Consider the following 22,310-nt stretch of genomic DNA (forward strand, 5'->3'; position numbering starts at 1 on the left):
AGGAAGGGAGGGAGGAAGGGAGGAAGGGAGGGAAAGGAGAGTAGGAGAGAAGGAGGGAGGGAGAGAGGGAGTGAGGAAAAGAGGGAGGGAGGGAAGGAATTATTAAAGCACCTATATTCCAGGCACTATGTTAGGACTCTGGATACAGAGAAATGCCAAATCATCAACTCTCCCCTCAAGGAGCCCCAGTCTAATTGGGGAGACTGCCATGTATAAACAAGGTATATATATGACAAAGTGAGAGTAATCTCAGAAGAAAGGCACTAAGACTGAGGAGGACTGGAAAAGGCTTCTTGCAGACAGTAGCACTTTAGCTGAGCCTTGGAAAAGAAAGCAAAAGGGTGAAGATGAGAAAGTGCATTCCAGGGATGGAAGACAAGTACTAACAATTGTAGTTGGGAGATGGATGGGAGAGTCATGTATGAGGAACAATCTCCATACAGTGGCTATGTGTCCCTAAAGTAGCTGGCTATCGGTTGGTCTATCACACACACACACACACACACACACACACACACACACACACACATACACACCACACAACCCAGCTACATTTGTTCTCTCTTTTGAGGCAAGTGGCAATCTGTTCATGTGGCTATCAACATCCCCTTTTACAAGCCACAGCCTCCAGGATTTCAGGCTAGAAGGGACCTCAGAGACCATCAAGTTCAACTCAAGGAAACTGAGGCCCAAGTGACTTGTCCGAGGGCCCCCATGTGGGAGTGCCAGCACTGGTACCTAGATCCTTTTTACTATGTGTAGATAGAAACCACTCCCTAAGTTTTTCTGATCCCACATCCCATTTTGCATGTGTACTTTGCGTGACTGAGGGGGCAGAAGTAAAAAGATATATACAGGAGGCAGAGTCTCTCTCTCTCTCTGGATTGATGAAGTGGTGGAAGAGGGTCTTGAGCAAGGGCTCCGGTGTCTGCTGTGCACTCAAGGGCTTGCCCAGGGTTTGGCAGCTTGGTTTGCTTCCTTATTTGGCTGAGGGTATTATTTTAGATAGGTGATATTTTCTGTCCCTTTCCTGCATTTCCTTTTTTTCTATATCTCCATTTTTTATTAAAAACTTAGTTGTTAAGAGCTACTAACAGACTCTTGACTTGAGAATTAATTTTATAAATGGCGACCACAATCTTTTTTAAATTAATATTACATTTACTATTTTACTTTCATTATTACATATACAACAGCTCCAATCCTATGTCACAGCCTAAAGCCAATGCTAAAACCCAAGACCCACAGACAAAACTCTTCCTCCAGGAATTCCCCACTTCTTTATCTCCCTGCTGGCCTGGCTCTACTCAGGACTCTATCTGCAGACCAGGGCTCTGTCCCTTTTTCCTTACTCACTGACTCTAGCTACAGAAACAAGGTTAGGCTTCATGACTTGGGGATTCCCCACTAGAAATGCCACCTGGCTTGTGGCCTGATATCCATCAAGTTGGCGACCTTCTTTGGCCTTCAGATTCCCCATCTGTAGAATGGAGAGGCGTATTTGTGGTTGCCCTGCAGAGTGTAAGAATGGAGAGAGAGGTCTGGCAGAAATGCACTGAGGCCAGAGGTGACCTGGCCCCTTGAATTATCCATAATAATATCTTAATTGCACAGTTTTAGAAAAACCAGAGAAGACTTGTATGAACTGATGCAAAGTGAAATATGCAGGACCAGGAGAACATTATACACAGTAAACAGTGATATTGTACAGTGATCCACTGTGAAACGCACAGCTACTCTGATCCATACAATGATGCAGGGCAATTTCAAAGGATTTCTGATGAAAAAAATCGTATCCCCTCTAGAGAGAGATCTGATAGACTCCCACTACAAACTGAAACAATTTTCTGTATTTTTCTTGCTTCTTTTTAGCAACATAGCTAGCATGGAAATGTTTATCATGATTTCAAATGTAGAATTGACATATTGTTTGCCTTCTCATTGAGTGAGGGGGCTACTGAAGAGAGGGAGAGAATTTGGAACTCAAAGAAATGTTTTAATAATGTTAAAAATAAATTAATAAGGAGGCAGCTAAATGGTTCAGTAGATTGAGAGCCAGTACTAGAGATGGGAAGTACTGGGTTCAAATCTGAATCAGACACTCCTAGCTGTGTGACCCAGGGCAAGACACTTAACCTTCATTGCCCAGCCCTTACCACTCTCTTCTGCTTTAGAACCAATACACAGTACTGACTCTAAGACAGAAGGTACAAGTTTGTTTGTTTTCATGCTTTATTTGGAGGAAGGGGTGCAATGTTTAAGTCCAGAGAAGATACACGTTTTTAAGAAATAAAAATAAATAAATAAGAATGCAAATGCCTAGTCCCACCCTCAACTTTCCTTCTGGCTTGAGCTTCTCCCCTCCCAACCTTTTTGAGAACTCAGGCTGGGATTGAGGGGAGAGACTCAGAAGAGGGATTCAAGGGTAAAGCAAGACAAAGGCAGAACAAGCCAAGACCGTCTCCTCACCTGGGTGGCCTTGAGTTTTCTGGGAGATGCTGCCTGAACTCAGCTCTTCTGTAGGGAAGGAACAGCAAAGGCCCCAGGGAGGAAGGCAGCCTGGCTAAAATGAATTACCTCTGGAGGGGAGTGAGATGCTCCCTCCTTTTCTGGGGATCTCAGCACCAGAGAAGGAGGAGCAGAGAAAGAATACAGATGGAGTTAGATGGAGGAGACAGGCTCCGACAGAGAGAGAGAGAGAGACAGACAGACAGACAGACAGACAGACAGACAGAGACAGAGACAGACAGAGAGACAGACAGAGACAGACAGACAGACAGACAGAGAGAAGGGGGGAGGGAGAGGAAGAGAAAGGGAGAGGGAGAGAGTGGGGAAGGAAGGAGAAGGTGGGGAGAGAGAGGAAAGGAGGAGGGAGGGAAGACAGGGGGACAGAGGGACGGGGAGCAGGGGAAAGAGACAGAGATGGAGACAGAGACAAAGAGAAAGGAGCTAGAGACAAAGAAACAGACCCAGAAACAGGAGAAAAAAAGACAGGAGGAGGCAGACAGAAGAGGCAGAGGCAGAGACATAAGGAGGCAGAAACACAGAGACAGAAGGAGGCAGAGTGAGAGACAGAAAGAAACAGACAGTCAGACAGAGATTAAAAATCAGAGATAAAGATAGAGTCTGCCTCTGTGCCCTAGCAGGGAACTCTCTCTTCCCTAGGGCAGGGTGCTCCAGAAGATGCCCTTTCCTAGGGCCTGGGTGAGTCAGGCCCTCCTGGGCTTGGCTCTTCTCCACGTTCCTCTTGGACCCGAAGCTTTAAAAGGCTTTTAAGAGCCCGCCTTGTTATAGCAGGGACGCCCTCCCCCAGCTCCCCCAGCTCCGGCTGCAAGCCTGGGTTTTCCATTATTGGCCAACAGCTCTTCACGGCTACCGACCGTCCAGCTTAGATTCCTTTAGAAAATTCTGTTGCTCTAAAATATTTCTTTTTTTATTACTCCAAATGTAACACACACACACACACACACACACACACACACACACACACACACTCTTTCTCCTAGCTTGGCCTCCCCTCTACCCTAGCCTCCTCTTCCCTGGTTCCCCCCCCACACACACACACACACAACCCAGTCTCTTGCCTTCATCCTCCTCCAGCCTTGCTCCAGCCTCTCTCTTTCCCACCTAAGGGAAAACTCCCCAGTGATCAGAGCTGCCCCAAAGTGGCCTGGGCCCCGCCAGCCTACCTCAGGAGGTGGTGAGCTCCCTGTCCCAGGAAGTCTCTGAGTAAAGACTGGACCAAACAGCCGTGGGGGTCTGTCATGATGCTAAACTTCCTCTGGGTCAGGTTGCCCCTTTTCCCAACTCTTTTGAAAGCCCCTCCCACCTCCCACCAGTCCTTGCTTCTCAGTGAGTTCATTTCAGTCAGACCGGGCTCCCCCAGATTCTCATGATACTGAACCCCCAGGGGATCTGGGGGAAACAGGAGGAAGAGAAACCTTTGAATTTGTTATTTGGGTCCAGCCTGTCTGGCTAACACTGGCACCCATCACGCATGCTCCTCGCCTCTACTCTCTCCCCTGCCCTGGTCCTTCAGGCAGCCACTGATGGGAGCAGCCACTCGGGGTTGTCAGGGTCCCCCAGCTCCTCTTCCGGGTTCTGCCTTATCTAGTCCAGCGGACTGCCCGATGGTCCCCATCGCCAACTCCAGGTTCCAGCCAGGCCGGCTTTCTTGTTGTTTCCCAGCACAGCATTCTCTCCCCTCCACTCTTTTGCCCCTCTTTCAGTCTCTGCTCCCAGAAGCTCTTCCTGCCCTGAGGCCTCCTCAAAGGCAGTTCTGAGTGCCAATTTGGAGTATTTGTGTGCCCATGTGCGTGCTAGGAGGCGTGTGTGGGTGTTTGGACGACCTGCCCTTGTGCCCGTGTGTGCCCGTGTGTGCCCACACGTGGGTGCGAATCAACTCAGGAGACAGGGTGGGGACGAGAGAGAGGGAAGCAGGCTTTCACAGGCAAAATTCCCTTGGCAAGAGCTGGGGAGAAAACTTTCCGCAGCATGGGGGTCAAGCAAGGGGTGCCACCTTTCTTCATCCTCTGGGAATTTAGAAGGAAACTTCCTGGGCCTTAAGGATGGGTTCAGGTTCTCAGTAAACATGGGCTGGGGCCTGCCTGGAGCCCAGATTCCCATCCTCTGCTGTCCTACCCCAAACCCAAGGTATTCAAAGTCACAGAACATAGTGACAAAGTCCCAGGCCTGGAGATGGGAGGTCCTGGGTTCAAATCTGGCCTCAGACACCTCCTAGCTGGGTGGCCCTGGGCAAGTCACTTCACCCCCATTACCTAGCCCTTCCCTTCTTCTGCCTTGGACCCAATACACAGTATTGTTTCTAAGCCAGAAGGGAAGGGTTTAAAAAAAAAAGTCCAAGATCAATACATTTCTTGTTCCATCCAACAGGGGTAAAATGGAGAAGAGCCCCGAATCAGAGAGGGAGCTGGGGGCTCTGGGGAGGGGAGACTCAGAGGCTGAGGACAGAGCAGGCACCCTAGCTCATCAACAGCTTCCCTGGGCTGGTACCCCCCACAAATGGCATAGCAGGACCAGGTCACAGACACCCACACCCTTTCCCTTCAGTCCTCAGCCCGGTGGAAAGAGCTCTGGAAGTCAGAGGCCCTGGATTCAAATCCCAATCACTACTTGCTATCCTTGGGACTTTAGGCAATCGCTCCCCTCACTAGAAATCCATTTCTCCTCAGGAAAATTAGAGTTTTGGTCTAGAGAGTCTCCAAGGCCCCTCTCCACTCTCCATCTATAATCCAAAGACCCTCACAGCTTCTGCTGCCGAGCAACAGGTACCACGACTGTTCAGCATGCCACACAGAGGTCCAGCAGCAGACCATACCAACTCTTTTATTCTTTATTATCATAATTTTCATAATAATTATCATCAGTAAAGTGTATAATAAGAATAGACGGGAATAAAAGAACAAGCAGCCGCCACTGACCCGCAAGGTATGTGTGTGTGTGTCTGGGGGGGACGTGAAGGGAAGGGAGGGACGGAGGACCCCGGCAGGGCCCCCAGGTCCTGGAGAAGGAGGGAGGCTGAAGGAGAGGCCTTTCCCCAGCCCCTTCCCGGCCCCTCCCACACTCTGGTGCTCCCCACTGGCCCTGGCTGTGAGCGGCTTGGCCTTCCCTCCAGATCACAGTCCCATGAGCAGCCCCATGAAGTCCGAGCCGTTCTGGATGGTGAGGGCAGCCCCGGCGCTGTTGTCCACAAAGATGGAGGTGTACTGACCGGCCTAAGGAAGAGCCGCAGACGGCCTGGCATGACGGGGGGCTGATGGGGGCAGCAGCGGGGACAGGAGACACAGAGAATCCAGCCCACTCCCCTGGGGTGTCTTCGCCTTGCAGAAGGGATGGGTGGGACAAGAAGGGGGCCCAGAGGCAATTGGCGGCCCCAAGGTTTGGGGATTCTCTAGGGATGTGTTTCTCTCTCCACCCCTTTCCCTGCTCCCCGATCCTTACCTGAAGCTGTAGAAGCCCCTGGACGTGCACCGTGAAGGTCTTGCTGTTGCTCTCTAGGCCTGCGATCACCTCTAGGGACCTGAAGGCAAAGGCAGCCGAGGGCCGGCGGGTGGGCCTCGGCCACTGGGCTGGGCCGCTTGGTGTTTCTCTGCCCGGGATCTTACTTGAAGCCCTTGCTTGGTCTGGGGCCTGTTCCTCCTCCCAGAGGGCCCGTGCATGTCTCCCCCTCAGAGCCAGAGGAATTCTGACCGTCCGGGAGCTCACATCTCTGGCTGTTGGGCTCACTCTTTGCAATAAGCCACCTTGGGGTGAGCCCTTCACGTCAGCTAGAGCCTCGGCCTTCTCCTCCCAGACTCAGGAATTCTCCCTTTTCCCCTCAGCCCCCTCAGGGGCCTCTCCTGGCCACTCCTCCCCCCCCTGGTTTCCCAAAGCTTCCTAGAGACACTCCAAATGCTTCCCCAGGAAGAGGTCCCTCCTGTTCCCTGGAAGACTGAGGGGGGCACAACAGGCCAGAAGAAGGGCCCTTGGAAGGAGGAGAGTAAGACTCTTTCATTGGGCAAACAGGGCGATAATGTCTGTAGGTCACCTCCTTCTCAATATTCTGCTTATCAATGTCCTCTCTTTTTTCTTACACCCTTCACTTCCTTCTTGGGATCAATACTAAGTATTGGTTCTAAGGCAGAAGAGCAGTAAGGGCTAGGCAATGGGGGTCAAGTAACTCGCCCAAGGTCACCCAGCTAGGAAGTATCTGAGGTCACATTTGAACCCAGGACCTCATTTCTACATCTGGCTCTCTATCCACTGAGCTACCCAGTCATCCTCCTTTCAAATATCTTCTCTAATACACAGTCCCTGAAACTGAGCTTGTCATTCCTGTAGCTATCCAACCCAGGGAATAGTACAGGATGCCCCAGCCTTGATCCTAAAAGTTATGCCCCTCAATGTACCCAAGACAACACTTTTTTGGTTGCCCTAACAACTTCTGACATATTCCAAGCTTGCTCCAAAACCCAATGTCTTTTTTATTCCTATTACTGCCTAGTCCATCTCCACCATCTTGTGCAATTGACAGTTTGAGCCCCAGGTTAGACTTGACATTTATTCCTAATTCCACTGCATCAGAGGCCAAGGCCAAGAGGGGAAATCCCTATAAATCACATTCATTGGCTTGTCTGCCCCAATCAGCCATGAGGTAGGGTAAGAGGAGCCACATGGATTTCCCTCTCCCTCCAATTCCCTTTCCCAAACAACCCAGGAGGGCTTCCCTTTGGGAACCATATAGTAGGTTTTCCTAAAACACAAGATCCCAGGTCTCCTTCTTTGCCAGGTGCTGAGAGCCCCATTCCTGGCTCTGCTGAAACACCTCAATCTGCAGAGTCAAGAAAATGGGGGACCAGAGGAGCCCAGGACCAGCCTGAGGAACGGAATTATGGTTACTTACGTATGACGGTGACATAAGGATTCAATGCAGATCAACACGCGGACGTTGTCTCGGGCCCGCAGCTGGGCTCGGCTTTTCAGCTCACTGTGATCTTAGAGGAAAGCATCAGAGGTGAGCCCGGCCCTGACATCTCCCCTCATCCACTCCGGTGGGTCTCCCAAACGTCCCCCACTCTCCACTGTCCACACCCAGGGATTAGAGATATGGGAGAAAGAACCCTTCACAAACAGCGAACAGTCTCCAGAAGAGAGAGCTGGCCTTGGGGTCAGGGAGACCTGGGTTCAAATCCCATATTCTGTCTGTCACCCAACCCCAAGATGAGTGGCCAATCTGCATTCATGGAGGGGATGTCTACATTAGGAGTTCTCACACAGATGAAGCCACCTCTGACTTGCAGCACTTCCCTAAGGGTTCCCTCCTGCAGGAAGCCAACCTGATCTCTTCCCATCTACTCCATCATTGCTGGTGCCTTGCCCCACACCAAATCCCTTTGCACTTACTTCTGTAGATATGGAACCCTAGACTTAGAGCCAGAAGGGGTCTTGGAAGGTGTCTAGATCAACCCTTTTATTGTATTTTATTTTATTTATTTTTAACCCCTTACCTTCTATCTCAGAATCAATACTAGTATCAGTCCCAAGACAGAAGAGCATTAAGGGCTAGGCAATGGGGGTTAAATGACTTGCCCAGGGTCATTTAGGAAGTGTCTAAGGCCACATTTAAACCCAGGACTGTCTGTCTGCAGGCCTGGCTCTCTATCCACTGAGCTACCTGCCTGCTCCTCAACCCTTTATTTTAAAATATGATGTCAAAGAATTGCCCAGAACCTGGAGAGGTCAAGATTTGGCTAGGGTGTAGCCATAGGGATCTATCCAAGGCAGAATTTGAATTCAGGTCTTGCTGCCCCTAAGTCCCCCACAGTGTCACTCTGGCACATATTAGGGGCTTTCTACATCTACCCCCAACCACCAGTCTTCTCTCTCCATCTCCCAGCCCTCCACCAAGAAAAAACTGCCAACCTTCGATGATCCCCAAACTCACTTTCCTTCCTCTTTGGGAATACAGCGTGATTCCTCCTAGATCTGGACCGCCCTGGTGGGTCCGTCCATCCCCTCCGGATGCCCAGAGGGCCCCCTCGCCGCTCTGCCTTCCCCCCCATCCCACCAGCCCCCTGGATTGACACTCACCGATATGCACGTTGGCTGAGAACTGGTAGATGCCGGACACAGGGGCGGTGAAACGGCCCGTAGAAAGGTTCAGGCCTGACCCCCTCAGGAAGGCCCCCTTGGCCAGAGGCTACGAGAAAGGAAGCCTGAGTTGGTGTTGGATAGAGTCCTGGGAGAACTCTTCAGGCTTCTCCCTACTCCCCCAGGCTAGGGAGCATGGAGGACAGACCACAAATGGGGAAACCGAGGCACACAAATGGTTCTAGACTACTCGGGAAAATCCAATCTGTCATTTCTCGTGGGAGCCTGAGCAAACACCCTGGGCCTGTCTCCTCGTCTGTAAGGTCACTGGGGTGGGCGAGAGGCCCTCTAAGGTTTCTTCTGGCCTCCCATCGAGGACCGTAGGCTCGGGGATCCACAAGGGCCCGTTTCCCCACATCTGGCCCCTCAGGGAGCTGCCTGGCCCTCTTCTATGATATCTGAGTCCAGGGCACTCCTGCCTCCTCGTGTCCAGAGCGAGAGGAAGAGGGGGAGCCAGCCAGAGAGAGAAGGAGCAGCCGGTGCCCTCCAGAGATCACCCTCTCTGATGTCCCCCCTGGAATTCCCATCATCTGTCCAGGCCTAAGAGCTCCCCCTGGAACCCCGGAAGCCTCAGCTCCCAGCCAGTCCCGGGCTGTCTGCCCAAACCCCGCTCTCCCCTGAACCAGCTCTCTGCCCTTGGCCTTAAAAGCAGGCACTTCTATGGGTCAGGGAACCTCCGAGGGCATCTAGCCCATTTTATGGAGGAGGAAGACTGAGACCAGAGACGAAGCAGCCCGGGCCAAGGTCCTAAAAGGCAGGGAAGGACCCGGCCCCGGACCCTCTCCTTCCAAGGTACCAAGGGGGGGCGAGGGGAGGGCAGGGGAGGAGAGACTCCCACAGCCTTCCTCCCACCCCCAGCATCTCCCTGCTCTGGCAGCTCGGCAGCCTTTGAGTCAGACAGAAAAGGGCTCCCCTCCCGCATTAAAGCAATTACATTAATAGAAGCAGCGACTTAATTCCAAACCACTGGCTGGAGAGGAGGGGAGCTACAGGCACCAGAAAATTATCCCAGATAAACCGTTCCTGTCTCTTCATGCCCCCACCGCTGGCTTCCTCTCTTTGGGGTTTTGGGCTGTGTGTGTGTGTGTGTGGCTGTGTCTGGGCCTCCAGGCCAGGCTGAGAGCACAGACAAAATCGTGGAAGCTATTTCTAGGAGTGGGGCCTAGACCCCCTTAAGAGAGCTCCCCGGGGCATGGTGCACGGAGGGCCAGCCCCAGAGACGGGAGGTCTTTGGGTTCGAATCTGGCCCTCCGAGCTGGGTGACCCTGGGCAAGTCACTGATTCTAAGATGGAAGCTAGGGTTACTAAAAAATAAAATAAAAAGGGGACAGCTGGGTAGCTCAGTGGATTGAGAGCCAGGCCTAGAGACGGGAGGTCCTAGGTTCAAATCTGGCCTCAGACACTTCCCAGCTGTGTGACCCTGGGCAAGTCACTTGACCCCCATTGCCTACCCTTACCACTCTTCTGCCTTGGAGCCAATACACAGTATGGACTCCAAGATGGAAGGTAAGGTTTAAAAAAATAAAATAAAATAAAATAAAATAAAAAGCGCTCCCTGGGGACACTGAGAGATTAAATGATTTCTCTAGCATCTCAAGGATCGTGTGAGAGGGGAGACTTGAACCCAGATCCTCTGACTCCAGGGTCAGAGCCCACTCTGCTTGGCGCCAATGCGCCATACTCCTCAATTATTTAATCACTAACGTCTAGAGACGGCTAGGTGGCTCAGTGGTCAGAGAGCCAGGCCTAGAGTCAGGAAGCCTTAAACATTTCTTAGTTGTGTGACCCTGGGCAAGTCACTTAGCCTCTGACTGCCTGACAAAAGGATCCACTAGAGAAGGAAATGGCAAACCACTCCAGTACTGTTGCCGAGAAACCCTCCTCGATGGCTCTGGTCCATTGGATCACAAAGAATCAGCCATGAATCAACAACAACATCTATCAAGCGTCTTGAGGCTTGAAAAGTACTTTACATCTGAGCTTCCTAATACTCCTGTGAGATAGGATGTTTGGACATTATTACTCCATTTTGCAGGTGGGGAAACTGAGGCCCGGAAAGATTAAATTAATCGCCCGGGGTCATCCAGCTAGGAAAGGGCAGAGGCAGGATTCAAACTCAGGTCCTAACTGCAGGCCTCTCTGAAGAGGGTATCTCGGGCCTTGGGGCTCTTGCTGGGACATGGGGAGGGCCAGGAGGGTCTCGGACTCACCGCCTGGAAGTTGTGCAGCTCCATCAGGGTCTTCTTGTCAATGACCAGCTGGGCTTTGAGCTTGCAATGGAAAGCTTCTTCCACCCGCCTATAGGGGGCCATCATAGAGTCCAGGGGCCGCTGGCTAGGCTGGGCCAAGGCCGCCACGGCTGCCCGGCGCTCCGTGGCCTCTGTGGGGGACACTGGTCATAGAGACCCCAGATTCACCCTGGCTCTCCTCCTCCGTGACTCCCAGAGGCCTCCAGTGTCTTCTCACTAGCTCCCTCCCAAGGCCAAAGTCAGGGACCCCAGAGGTTCCCCTTAGGGCTAACCTCCTACAAGAGACCTTCCAGGATCCCCCCAATGAGTAGCACCCAGGCCCCCAAATTCCTTTGTATTTTCTTCACATGCATTTATATACACCCATATATTTTATAGCTTTTTGTCTTTTATAGCTTTTTATTTTTATTTTTATTTATATTTATATATTATATTTATATATTATATTTATTATCTCTTCATATATATAATTTATAAATAAAATATTCTTATATATTTATAGCATACATAGCAAATGTTTAAATAAATGCGTTTAGAACTGAATGGTTGGGACGAGGGAGGAGTTCCAAGTCAGGGTCAGACTAAGGCTAGAATCCGAGGTCAGTCAGTTCTGAGACCCGGGTCAGGGTCAAGCTGAGGCTGGGTCCATTTCTAGGCCAAAGTCAAGGGGAAATCTGGGATTGGGGGGCATCCAGGGCAGGATCCCTTCTCACCTTTCAGCATGTCCTTGAACTCCTGCAATAGGGCTTCTTGGGTAACTTCAGCTCCTGGGGGTCCTGGGGGACCAGGGGGCCCCGGAGGGCCAGGGGGGCCCACAAGGCCACGCTTAATGCAGACAAAGGAGATGGTGAGAATCAGAGTCCAGGCAGGAATGGGCGCCTGCCCCCTTTCCCCAGAACCATGGGCTCTGCCTGGACCCCCACCGCCACCGCTCAGCTGTGATCTTGACTTACCAATCTCTTATCTTTCCCTCTGCATTTCTTCCTGGGGGTCCCATCGTCCGGCCTCCGGACAAAGTTCAGCCACGTCTTGTGGGCATCGGTGAGCTCAGGACCTGGAGCCTCAGGGGACTACAACAACCGGAGATACATGGCTTCAGTCTCCCTGCAGGGATCTCTAGAGGGGCTTCTCCCATCCTAGAGAGGGATGGGGGAATGAGAGGATCCCTTCCCTTTCCCCCATTGCCCTCCAGGGCTCCCAGGGGGTCTGGCCCAGACCTCAACTCCTAATAAGAGACCACAAACAGACATGATGGAGCTCAGAGAATCCTGCATCATTGGTGACCAGAAATCCACAGCACGCCAGGCTTGGGCAGACACAAGTATGAACATCGCAATGAGAGAGCCGCCAAGTGGCTCCATGGAAGAGAGCCGGGCTTAGAGACAGGAGTTCTGGGGTTCAAATCTGGCCTCAGACACTTCCTAGCCATGTGACCCTGGGCAAGTCACTTAACCCCCATTGCTTGGCCCTTACCGCTCTTCTGCCTTAGAACCAATACACAGTATCAATTCAAATTCCATCGAAGGTAAGGGTTCAAAGAAAAAAAAATTGAGATGGAGGGGTAGCCAACTGGCAAGAGAGGGAGCCTCGTCTCCCCTTTCTCCAGGACCCAATCCCCCCTTATAATTTATTAAGGTATAACAATCCCCCAGGAAACCCAAGAGTCCTGGCTCCCAGCTAGCCAAGGCCATCCCCACACCAGAGACTGTGGTCAAGTGGGCAGAACTTGGAGCCAGCTAGGAGCTAGGATTTGGGGGTACCCGGAGGATGCTGTTAGATATAAGCAAATAGCTGGGGAGGGGGTCAGCTGTATACAGCAATGAGTCCAGACAAGAGGAGGCACCAAAGGACTCCCCCCCGGGCCTCCCTCAGAGGGCCCAGCTTCCTAGGGAACAGGCAGGCTGAGGACTTGGCCTCGGACCATTCTTTACTTGTCCGGGTCACCCCAGGGCTCTGGCCAGTGAGAGGCCAGCCGGCTCTGGCATCCCAGGCCCTGGGTTAACCTTGATGGGCTTCGATTCTGTCCCCTATTACGGGGCCTCTCGGAGTAGGTGGCCCCCCAGGTCCTAGCAAACAGTGATCATTTCTAGCCCACTTTCTGCTTTCCGAAGCTCTTTGCAGAGATTGGCTCGCTGGATCCTTACAACCGTGGGAGGTCAGTGCTATTACTGTCCCCGTTTTAATAGAGCACCTACTGTGTGCCTTATAATTATCGTCTCACTGGATTCTCACCAGAACTCTAGAAGGCTGGGCTTAATATTGCCCCCACTTTATAGCAAGAAAGCGGAGGCAGACAGAGGTTAGCTGACTTGTCCGGGGCCTTCCTGAAGCCAAAGCTGGTCCTCCATCCACCCCCCAAATAGAGGTCTAGGTGGGTGCTGCCCCTCCGTCCATCCACCCTCCTCATCAGAGGTCAGCCGGCCAAAGGAGAAGCCCTCGGGGGCCCCAGAAGGAATTCCTCTCTGGCTGGGCCTCTATTTGTCCGGGAACAGGGGCAGGGCAGGGCAGGGGGCAGGCAGCCTCCAGAAAGGCCTCTTTCCCAGGGGCTTTGCTGTGATTTCCACAAGTCAGAGAGATGGAGTCAGGGAAAGGGGTCAGATCGGAGGTGGGAAAGGGGAGGCCATTTCACAATCAGCTCTGGGCCAGGCCTGGCACGGGGAGGGGGGAGTGTGGGCAGTGGGGGCGCCCCAGGGCCCAGATGTTTCAAAGGCAGGCAAATGGCTCCCGCCTGGCCCGCTGCCGGGCACTGCTGACGCCTTACTCCTTCTGTGATGACTGAGAGGCTGGCAGGCTCCCAGCCTCACACCCGGGCTGGGCCAGGCTGCTTCTCCTGGCAGCCGGGCCCGTTCTCCGAGGCTCACAGGCAGAAGGGACCTCTGAGGTCACCCGGGCCGTCCCCCTCCTTCCCTGGGAGCCCAGGCGCTCCGATGTCACGCTGGACGGTGCCCTTTCTGGGTACCCGCTGGGAGGGCACTTCCCGAGCCCACATCCTGCCCGGGCGGGGCCGTGGGTGGGACAGCCTGGCACCCTGGCAGAGGCGGCGCCCAGGGAGGGACGAGGACGACTCGGGGCCCCTCTGGGAGCTGGGGGGCCAGGAGCAGGCTGCCTGGGGCTCTCCCTTCCTCTCCCCCACCCTGTCTCCGTCCAGCCACAGGACGGGGGCCAGATTTCCATCGGCTCCAATCAAAGCCTGAGACTTTTCATCCAGAATGGAGAATGAGGTGTTGGGGCCGGGGAAGAATGTAGCACATCTGAGCCACGCCGGCTGCCGTCCCCCCAGCCCGCCCCCCGCCCCCCATCTCTCAGGGGAAGGTGATGGGTGTGGAGGAGGAATTCAGTCCTTCTGCCTGGAACAGGAAGCCCATAAAACGGGGCCATGAGCTTAGCAGACGCTGGCCCGCAGCTCAGAACCACTGAAGAAGGGATTCGGACTCCTGCCAACCCCGGCTCCCGGCTCCCGGCCCCTGGGTCCATGGGAATTCCAGCCAGAGGCCGGTGCAAAGGAGAGAGTCTACCCTGTCGGTCACCCCATCCCCGGCAGCATCTTCACCCTCCATCCTCCCTTCCTGCCATCATGGCCTTGTCTCCCTCATTCCCGTGACCCATTTCTGTACTCCATCCCCATCATCTCCCAACTCCATGCCTTTGCCTAAGCTGTCCCTGCTGCCTAGAAGGCTGTCCTTCCTGGCCTCCGCATCTTAGAACCCTAAGCTCCCTTTGAGGCTTAACTTAGAGGCTGCCTCCTCCAGGAAGCCCTTCCCAACTGCCCTGGTGCTCTCCCTCCATCCTCCACAATTCCTTTTATACCCCTAGGACTTAGCACCATGCTGGAAGGGCACATCTGCTGAGTTTTAATGGAATGGAACCATTCCCCCTTTCTCAGTCTCTCCTATTGACTCATCCCTGCTCATCATCCCCATCACCTGGATCCACCATCAGGCCTTTGCTTCCATCCCCACCCCCCCTTGCTCCTTAGACTGCTAGCCCTGACTTTAAAAAAATAAGACTCTTACCTTCTTCTTAGAATCGAAATTATTATGATTAAGTACTAAGAACAAGGCAATTAGGGTGAAGTGACTTGCCCAGGGTCACACAGCTAGGACTTTTCTGAGGCCAGATTTGAACCCAGGACCTCTCATCCTCAGGGCTAACTCTCTAGCCACTGAACAACCTAGCTGCCACCTAGTCACCCCTGACTTTTCTCTTCTCTTCTCTTTTCTTCTCTTATTTTTTTCTTCTTCTCTTCTTTTCTCTTTTCTTCTCCTTTTTCTTCTCTTCTCATTTCTTCTCTTCTTTTTCTTCTCTTCTCTTTTCTTCTTTTCTCATTTCTTCTCTTACTTTTCTTCTCTTCTCTTCTTCTCTTTTCTTCTCATTTCTTCTCTTCTCTTATTTTTCTTCTCTTCTTATTTTTATTCCTCTCTTCCCTTCCTTTTTTTCTTCTCTTCTTTTCTTTTCTTCTTTTCTCTTTTTTCTTCTTTTTCCTTTCCTTTCCTTCCCTTCTCTTTCTTTCCCTTCCTTTTCTTCTCTTCTCTTCTCTTCTCTTCTCTTCTCTTCTCTTCTCTTCTCTTCTTCTCTTCTCTTTTTCCCTTCCCTTCCCTTCTCTTCCCTTCCCTTCCTTTCCTTTTCTTTTCCTTTCACTAACCCTTTTTTCTGTCTTAGTATTAGTTCTAAGACAGAAGAGCAATAAAGATGAGGCAACTGGGATTCAGTGACCTGGCCAGGGTCACACAGCTAGGAAATATCTGAAGTCACATTTGAACCCAGAACCACCTGACTCCAGGCCTGGCACTGTGCTACCAAACTGCCCCATCTCTCCCTGACTTTTAACCCCAACATCTCATAAATCACCACTTAAGTGAGTTAGCATGACCTCGGCTAATCCCGCCCCCCGCCCCATTTTCTTCAAAGTAGACCCCACACTTAGGAGACTGGGTAAACCCATAAAAATGCCTGGGACAGAGGTTGGGGAGCCTCGGCCTCCCTCTGCAGCAGGAGAGAAGGAAGGAAGCCCGTGTCAGTGACTGCTTGACCCAGCAGCGGCTGCCCCATCGTGGGCCTCAGGCCTTGGTCCCTGGAAAACCTCTCCCCGTTGGGCACTGAGCTCCAGCAGGCTAGCAGGCAGCAGGGAGCCAGCATCCCGAGTCAGGCCTAATTAAGTAATTAGTGTGAAAGTGAAAGCTGTCAAGGGAGGGCTGGCAGCCCTGAGAGGCAGGGGGGGGGGGTCAATGGCCCCATTCTTTTGTGGGCTGGCCAGTGAACCCGGGGCCCTCAGAGCAGGAGCCCCGCACCCTGGGAACAGCCCTATCCAATCCTCTCCCAAGGGTGGAGAAAAGGGCTACAGGGGCTGGAGTCTGATGTCCCCAGAGCCAGGGGAATCTGCTTCCTCTCATTCTTCCTCTTTCTCATGCGATTTCAAGGCCCACCCTCAGGCCCATCTCTGACCAAGGCTCTAGAGCTGAAAGGGATCTCGGAGGCCATGCAGTCAAATCTCCCCCTTTTATAGATGAGGAAACTGAGGCCCTGGGAGAAGTGATTTGTCAAAGGTCAAATGCCCGGTAAATGGGAGCTCTAACACTTGAACTCAGGATCTTGGACTCCAGACCCAACCCTGTTCACATTTTATTACACTGACTGGGGATGACTGGGAAGCTGGCAAGATTGCCATGTGGGAATGGGCTTAAGCAAGAGCATAGAATGTCCCAGTCGTGGATTTGCTACAGGAAATGAGTTGGGAAATTAGTAGAATCCTAAAATGGTGGTTGGGTGCCCTGAGGCCAAGCTGAGTGCACCAAGCTCCCTCTCTCCTTCCCTCCCTCCCTCCCTTCCTTCCTCCTTCCCTTCCTTTCTTCCTTTCCTTCCTCTCTCTTTCCTTCCTTCCTTTCTTCCTCTCTTCCTTCCTTCCTTCTTTCCCTCATCCCTCCCTCTCTCCTTCCCTCCCTCCCTCTCTCCTTCCCTCTCTTCTTCTCTCCCTCCCTTCCATCCTTCCTCTCTCTCTCTTTTTTTTTAAACCCTCACCTTCCGTCTTGGAGTTAGTACTGTGTATTGTCTCATAGGTGGAAGAGTGGTAAGGGTGGGCAATGGGGGTCAAGTGACTTGCCCAGGGTCACACAGCTGGGAAGTGTCTGAGGCCAGATTTGAACCTAGGACCTCCCATCTCTAGGCCTGGCTCTTAATCCACTGAGCTACCCAGCTGCCCCCTCATCCTTCCTCTCTTAGAGCTGGGACCTAGTAGGTCCTTGGCAGGTGAGCTGAGGGCCAGAGGACATTGAGAGAAGGACATTAGGAGAAACAGCCTGGGATGGGGTGAGGAGGCACGCTTCATACTTAGCAAGGCCTGGAAGAAAGCACCCAGGAATCAGAGGTTCCTAAATCCAAAGAAAGAATAGCCTTCAGAGGGCATCTAGTCCAACCTCCTCATTTTACAGATGAGGAAACTGAGGCCCATAGGAGGTAAGTGACTTGTCTAAGGTCATACAGGTAGAAAACATCAGAGTCAAGATTTGTACTCAGGTCCTCAGACTCCTTTCCATTCTCCCAAGAGGAAAGGAAACCCAGAAGCAGAAGGCAATTATGCCACATTGTTTGGGATGGGGGGGGGGGGAGCCTTCAATGACCTGGGGACAAAGCAGCCTGGGCCAGGATATAACCGAATATTATAAAGGTATCAGATCTGGAGTCTGAAGACTGTAAATCCTCAGTGTGAATCCTTTCTGCTAGTTACCAGCTGTTTGACCTTGGACAAATCACTTCCCCTCCCTGGACCTCAGTTTCCCCATCTGCAAAATGAAGGAGTGGGACTAACTGGTCCCTTTTTTACCAAAGTCTAGACTCCTCTGCTATATTGGGGATGGGAGGAAGTGGATTACAATAGAAAGAAAGGGCAGCTAGGTGGCTCAATGAATAAAGCACCAGACCTGGAGACAAGAGATCCTGGGTTCAAACCTGACCTTAGACACTTCCTAGCTATGTGACCCTGGGCAAGCCACTTGACTTCAGTTGCCTAGCTCTTACCACTCTTCTGACTTGGTTCTCATGTTTAGTGCTGATTCTAAGATAGAAAGGTAAGGGTTAAATTAAAAAATTCTTTAAAATTAAAAAAAGAAAATCAGGGACTTGAGTTCGAATCCATTCCTGACTTTACTACCCAAGTGCCTGGGGGCAAGTCCCTTAACATTCCTGAGTCTCAGCTTCCTCCTCTAAATATGACGGGATTGAATGAGGCGGTCTCGGGTGGTCTTGGGGGTCCCTTCTACCTCTGTCTCTGTATGCCCAAGAGCCTAGGATTGGGGTCCTCCTCCTCCCATCCTCCCCTGCTTCCTGCCAGATTTGTTAGGGGCCTGGCGATAGAGGGGGTGACCTGTGCCCTGGTGACAGCAGCCAGTGAGGGCTAAATAGAGGTACCTGGAGCTAATGACTTGGGGCCTCGGCCGGGAGCCCAACAATTCCGTGTCTATCCCTCGGAGAGGAAGGCAATGGGTCTAGGGGGCTCGCAAGGAGCCGGAGGCCTGAAGGAGGCCATTGGAGTGTGCCCCCAGCCTTGCCCTCCTTGGTCCTGCCACTCACTGGGTGCGAGGCAGCCCGGCTGAGATGGGGCACGTAGGGAACAAGGGGCGCTCCCAGGAAAGGACGAGGAGCCACCGGCTGAGCCAGGCTCCGTGCCCGGCCTCTGCTTCCACCAAGCAGACTCTGATCTCTTCCCTGGCCTAATAACACAGGAACAGCCCCCCACCAGGCTCCATGCGCCCCCCACAGTCCCCCAGCATCTTCAGACACTTCCTGCCCTACCCCCGGCATGCCACCCGCTCCCTCCGTGGCAGGCCAGCCTGGCACGACAGGCCCCTCAGATCCTTCCCACACGCTCTGCCCTCCCCACACGCCAGACCTTGCCCCTACCCCCACACACACACCTGAAAATCTCCTCTGGGTGGGGAGTTAGTTTTCCCAGGCAGCCCACCTGTGACCCGCAGGACAGGAGGCCCGGAGGGGCCCCAGGACCCTCCCCCAGCCTCCCCCATCTTTGCAATGGGACCCCGGCAGGCCCGGTACATCCTTGCCAGGGCGCACCCAGCTCCCCACAGGCCCTGGAGGCTGGAAGATGGATGTGCAGATAGCATCGATGATGTACTGGGAGATCAAACAGCCCGGCGGCGGGGCGAGGAGAGGCTGCCACACCCCAAGTCTGGAAATGTCCCCAGGACCTTGGGAGCCCCTCCTCGGCGGGCTGCCCCCAGACAAGCAGAGGGCCGGGCACGATGCTTCCCCAGCACCCAGGGAGAAGCAGGCCGGTGCTGGCTGGGCCCCTCGGGGCAGAGTTCGAGCCCAGGGCTTCCCCGCCCTGAGATGTGGGGCTGCCCACCTACCCGGGACCCTCTGCTGTCTCTAAGTGCATCTCCAAACGCCTCGGGAATGTCAGCTGGGATCATCAGGGGAGGAAGGAGGAGAAACAAAGCGGCCTGGCGAAGGGAAGGCTGAGCTCGGAGGCCCCGTCTAGTTCTAAGGCTATTATCACAGGAGCTCTCCTGGCCTCTGCTGAGAAATGGGCCCTGCCGGCTCCGAAGCTTTCCCTGTACGTGTCGTCTCCACACCCGCGTGGCCCCCGCTTAAGGCATCAGCCTCTCGAGGCCAGGACCGTTTGTCTCCATCTCTGCATCTCCACTCGGGGCCCAGAGCCCCAAGCAAAGTGGGCATTTCAGCAGTGTTTGGGGACCCAGATCCAGACAAGCTCTCGTCGGGTTCCCCCAAGAGCCTTCGCCAGGGGAGGCCCCTGGAATCTCCCAGGCCAGGGTCAGGCACTGGCAGACATCAGAATCTGGTGCCCTCGAGGCCGAGATTCCCCAAGCCTGAGGCTGAGTAGGGTCTTTTACACAGACTGGGGGGTGGGGGGCAGTAAAAGCCTCTTCGGCCTCCCCTCTGGTCCCCTGAGCTCGCCCAGTCCCGTCTAACAGAACGCCAGAGTCTATGCTCTCTGATGCCAACGGGGACTTTGTGGCTGTGGGTACCACTAGAAGGAAGAGAGCATCTGCCCTGGCATCCCCAGGGGAGTAGAGGGTAGGATGGAGCCTGAACCCCAGTTCCTCAGACCGAGGCTTCTCCTTGCAGGCTGCTGGCTCCTGGGGGACCTCTCCTGACCCTTCTGTTCAAGCTAGGAGGAGCTTCTCACCTGGGCCGCCCCTTTGGGGAGCCGAGAAGCCAATTAAACTTAATGGGCCTCAGCCCCGCCAACAAGATCATCCAAACGATCTGGGCTTCAAAGCGTTAATTGATGTGCCGTTGGGAACCCCCCCCAGTCCTGGCTGGGGCCCAGACCCCACCCCCCCCTTTCATCGAGACCGAACTCTATAGGGCAGGCTGGCGGCCCCCACACTCTACGGCCCCTTCCCTGACCAGCAGCCTCCCCTTGGACCAAGAGAGAAAAGGCTTCATGGGGCTGGATTGTTCCCTTCCTTTTCGGATTCAGACACCCCCTGGATGCTTTCTCCTGCCCACAGGCAGCCCTGCCCCAGGCTTTAGAATGAATGAAGGGGTGGGTAGGGAGATGGATGGATTGGGGTGCCTCGGTGCTTCTCCAGGCATTCCCTGGGGTTACTTCTCACTCCTCAAAACTCTTCCTCATTCTCAGGGACCAAAGCCAAGCCCCAGGCCCCATCAAGCACTGCCAGGTGGTCATCGTCTTCAAGAAAGAGGTGGCCTCTGGGCACTGACACATAGGCAGCCGGCAGGAGACCGAGACACAGGCAGCCAGGGAGGCTCAGAGACAGACGGAGACAGAAGGATGCCAACAGCAACACGGAGGGACAAGTAGCAGAGGGTAAAACAGGGCGCCAAAGAGAGACCGAAGAAACCGAGACAGAGAAAGAGACAGACATGGAAACAGAATCAGAGGCCAAGCCTGAGGCAGAAAGACAGACAGACACTACAGGTGACAGAGAGATAGAATGAGACAGGCAGAGGCAGACACATAAAACCAGAGCCACACACACTGATGGGGACAGAGAGAGGGATAGAGATACAGGAGACAGAATGAGACAGTGATGAGCAGAGAGAGAGAGAGAGAGAGAGAGAGAGAGAGAGAGAGAGAGAGAGGGAGGGAGAGAGAGAGTGAGGAAGGGAGGGAGAGAGAGGGAGAGGGAGAGAGAGAGAGGGAGGAAGGGAGGGAGAGAGAGGGAGAGGGACAGAGGGGGAGAGAGGGAGAGAAGGAGAAAGAGACAGGATGAGACAGTGGGAGAGATGGGCACAGACATAGAAACGGAGGCCAAGACAGACACAAATAGACACTGATGGTGACAGAGAATGACAGGCAGAGATATGGGAGATGGAATGAGATAGTGGCAGAGATGGACACAGACACAGACAGACTGATGCTGAGAGTAGCAGAGACAGAGAGATGGAATGAGACGACACAGAGACAAAGGCCAAGGCAGAGACAAATAGACACTGACGGTGATGGAGAGAATGACAGATATGGAAGATGAACACAGACCCAGAGAGAGACAGATGGCTGAGGGTGGCAGAGAGAAGAAATGGGACAGAGGCAGAGATGGGCACCGAAAGAGACGCTGATGATAACGGAGAGAACGACAGAGATAAGGAAGAGGGAGCGAGACTGAGAGATGGAGAGAAAGCCAAGTCCAAAGGCAGTGAGAAAGAGCAGGGAAGAATCCCAAAGAGACCCACGAGGGGCTCACTGGGAGAGGCTCCGGGGCTCGGAGTTGCTGCCACCTTCCCCTCTAGGGTCCTGTCCACATGACTATTCCATGATCTCAGCCCCAAATCAGAGAGCCAGTCAGAGAAGCCCCCCAACCTCTGAGAAGGAGGGGGGGTGAGAGGAGTTGCTAAAGGCTGGCCAAGCTGGTCAGGGGGTGCCATGAGTGGCCACCCCTAGATCAGGGCTGCAAGAACAAGGGAGCAGGAGTTGCCCGGGGCAGGGGCCTTGTCCACATGAGTGGACACTTAGCTAGGTGGGGCCCTACATCCACACACAGTCGCATGTCTACAGAGACACACATGCACAGAGGGAGTGACCACCCGTGATTCATCACCTGAGGGTGGAGGGCACCCCTGGGCACCCCCTCTCCTCATCTGGCCCCACCCACCCCATCAGTGTGTACCTTGGGGTGCCCGGGCAGCTCCTCGCTGTTGGAGACGGTAGCATTGAAGGGCTCCGTGTACTGGCTCATCTCCTTGGGCTTCTTGCGTTCCCTCTTGGCACTGATGCCCCTGAGGAGGGCCAGGTGTTGCCACAGGAGACCCAGAGTCACAGCCCAGACCCACAGCCTCATGTTGGGGGCAGGGCAGGGCAGGCAGCTCAGGTCTGCAGACAAACAGACGGACAGACAGGCGCCCAGAGGGGTGGGAGCAGGTGGCTGGTCTCTGGGCTCACGAGGCCCAGGGCTGGGGGCTTTGGGCCCAGGG

At 53.6% G+C, this 22,310-nt stretch overlaps 1 protein-coding gene across 1 annotated transcript; it reads right to left on the reverse strand.

Moving 5' to 3' along the window:
* Positions 1–5,564: 5,564 nt before the first annotated feature.
* C1QTNF12 (C1q and TNF related 12) lies at positions 5,565–22,177 on the reverse strand. The gene is made up of 8 exons (XM_044668629.1): positions 22,007–22,177; positions 11,852–11,968; positions 11,612–11,723; positions 10,860–11,029; positions 8,590–8,698; positions 7,403–7,493; positions 5,962–6,040; positions 5,565–5,735 (listed from the first exon to the last, which is right to left on the reverse strand). The coding sequence occupies exons 1-8, from the start codon at positions 22,175–22,177 to the stop codon at positions 5,637–5,639; spliced, it is 948 nt and encodes a 315-aa protein (XP_044524564.1). The 3' UTR covers positions 5,565–5,636.
* Positions 22,178–22,310: the final 133 nt, after the last annotated feature.

Source organism: Gracilinanus agilis, chromosome 3 (genome assembly GCF_016433145.1).
Source record: "Gracilinanus agilis isolate LMUSP501 chromosome 3, AgileGrace, whole genome shotgun sequence".
Taxonomy (NCBI): domain Eukaryota; kingdom Metazoa; phylum Chordata; class Mammalia; order Didelphimorphia; family Didelphidae; genus Gracilinanus; species Gracilinanus agilis.

Bases quoted from the DNA above. Each gene is read 5' to 3' on its own strand.
- C1QTNF12 (XM_044668629.1), bottom strand. From the start codon at position 22,177: ATGAGGCTGTGGGTCTGGGCTGTGACTCTGGGTCTCCTGTGGCAACAC. The intron at 11,030-11,611 runs GTGAGAAGGGAT...TGTCCCCCACAG, and splicing joins GTTCAAGGACATGCTGAAAG to AGGCCACGGAGCGCCGGGCA. The intron at 7,494-8,589 runs GTGAGTGTCAAT...CTTTCCTCTAAG, and splicing joins CTCAGCCAACGTGCATATCG to ATCACAGTGAGCTGAAAAGC.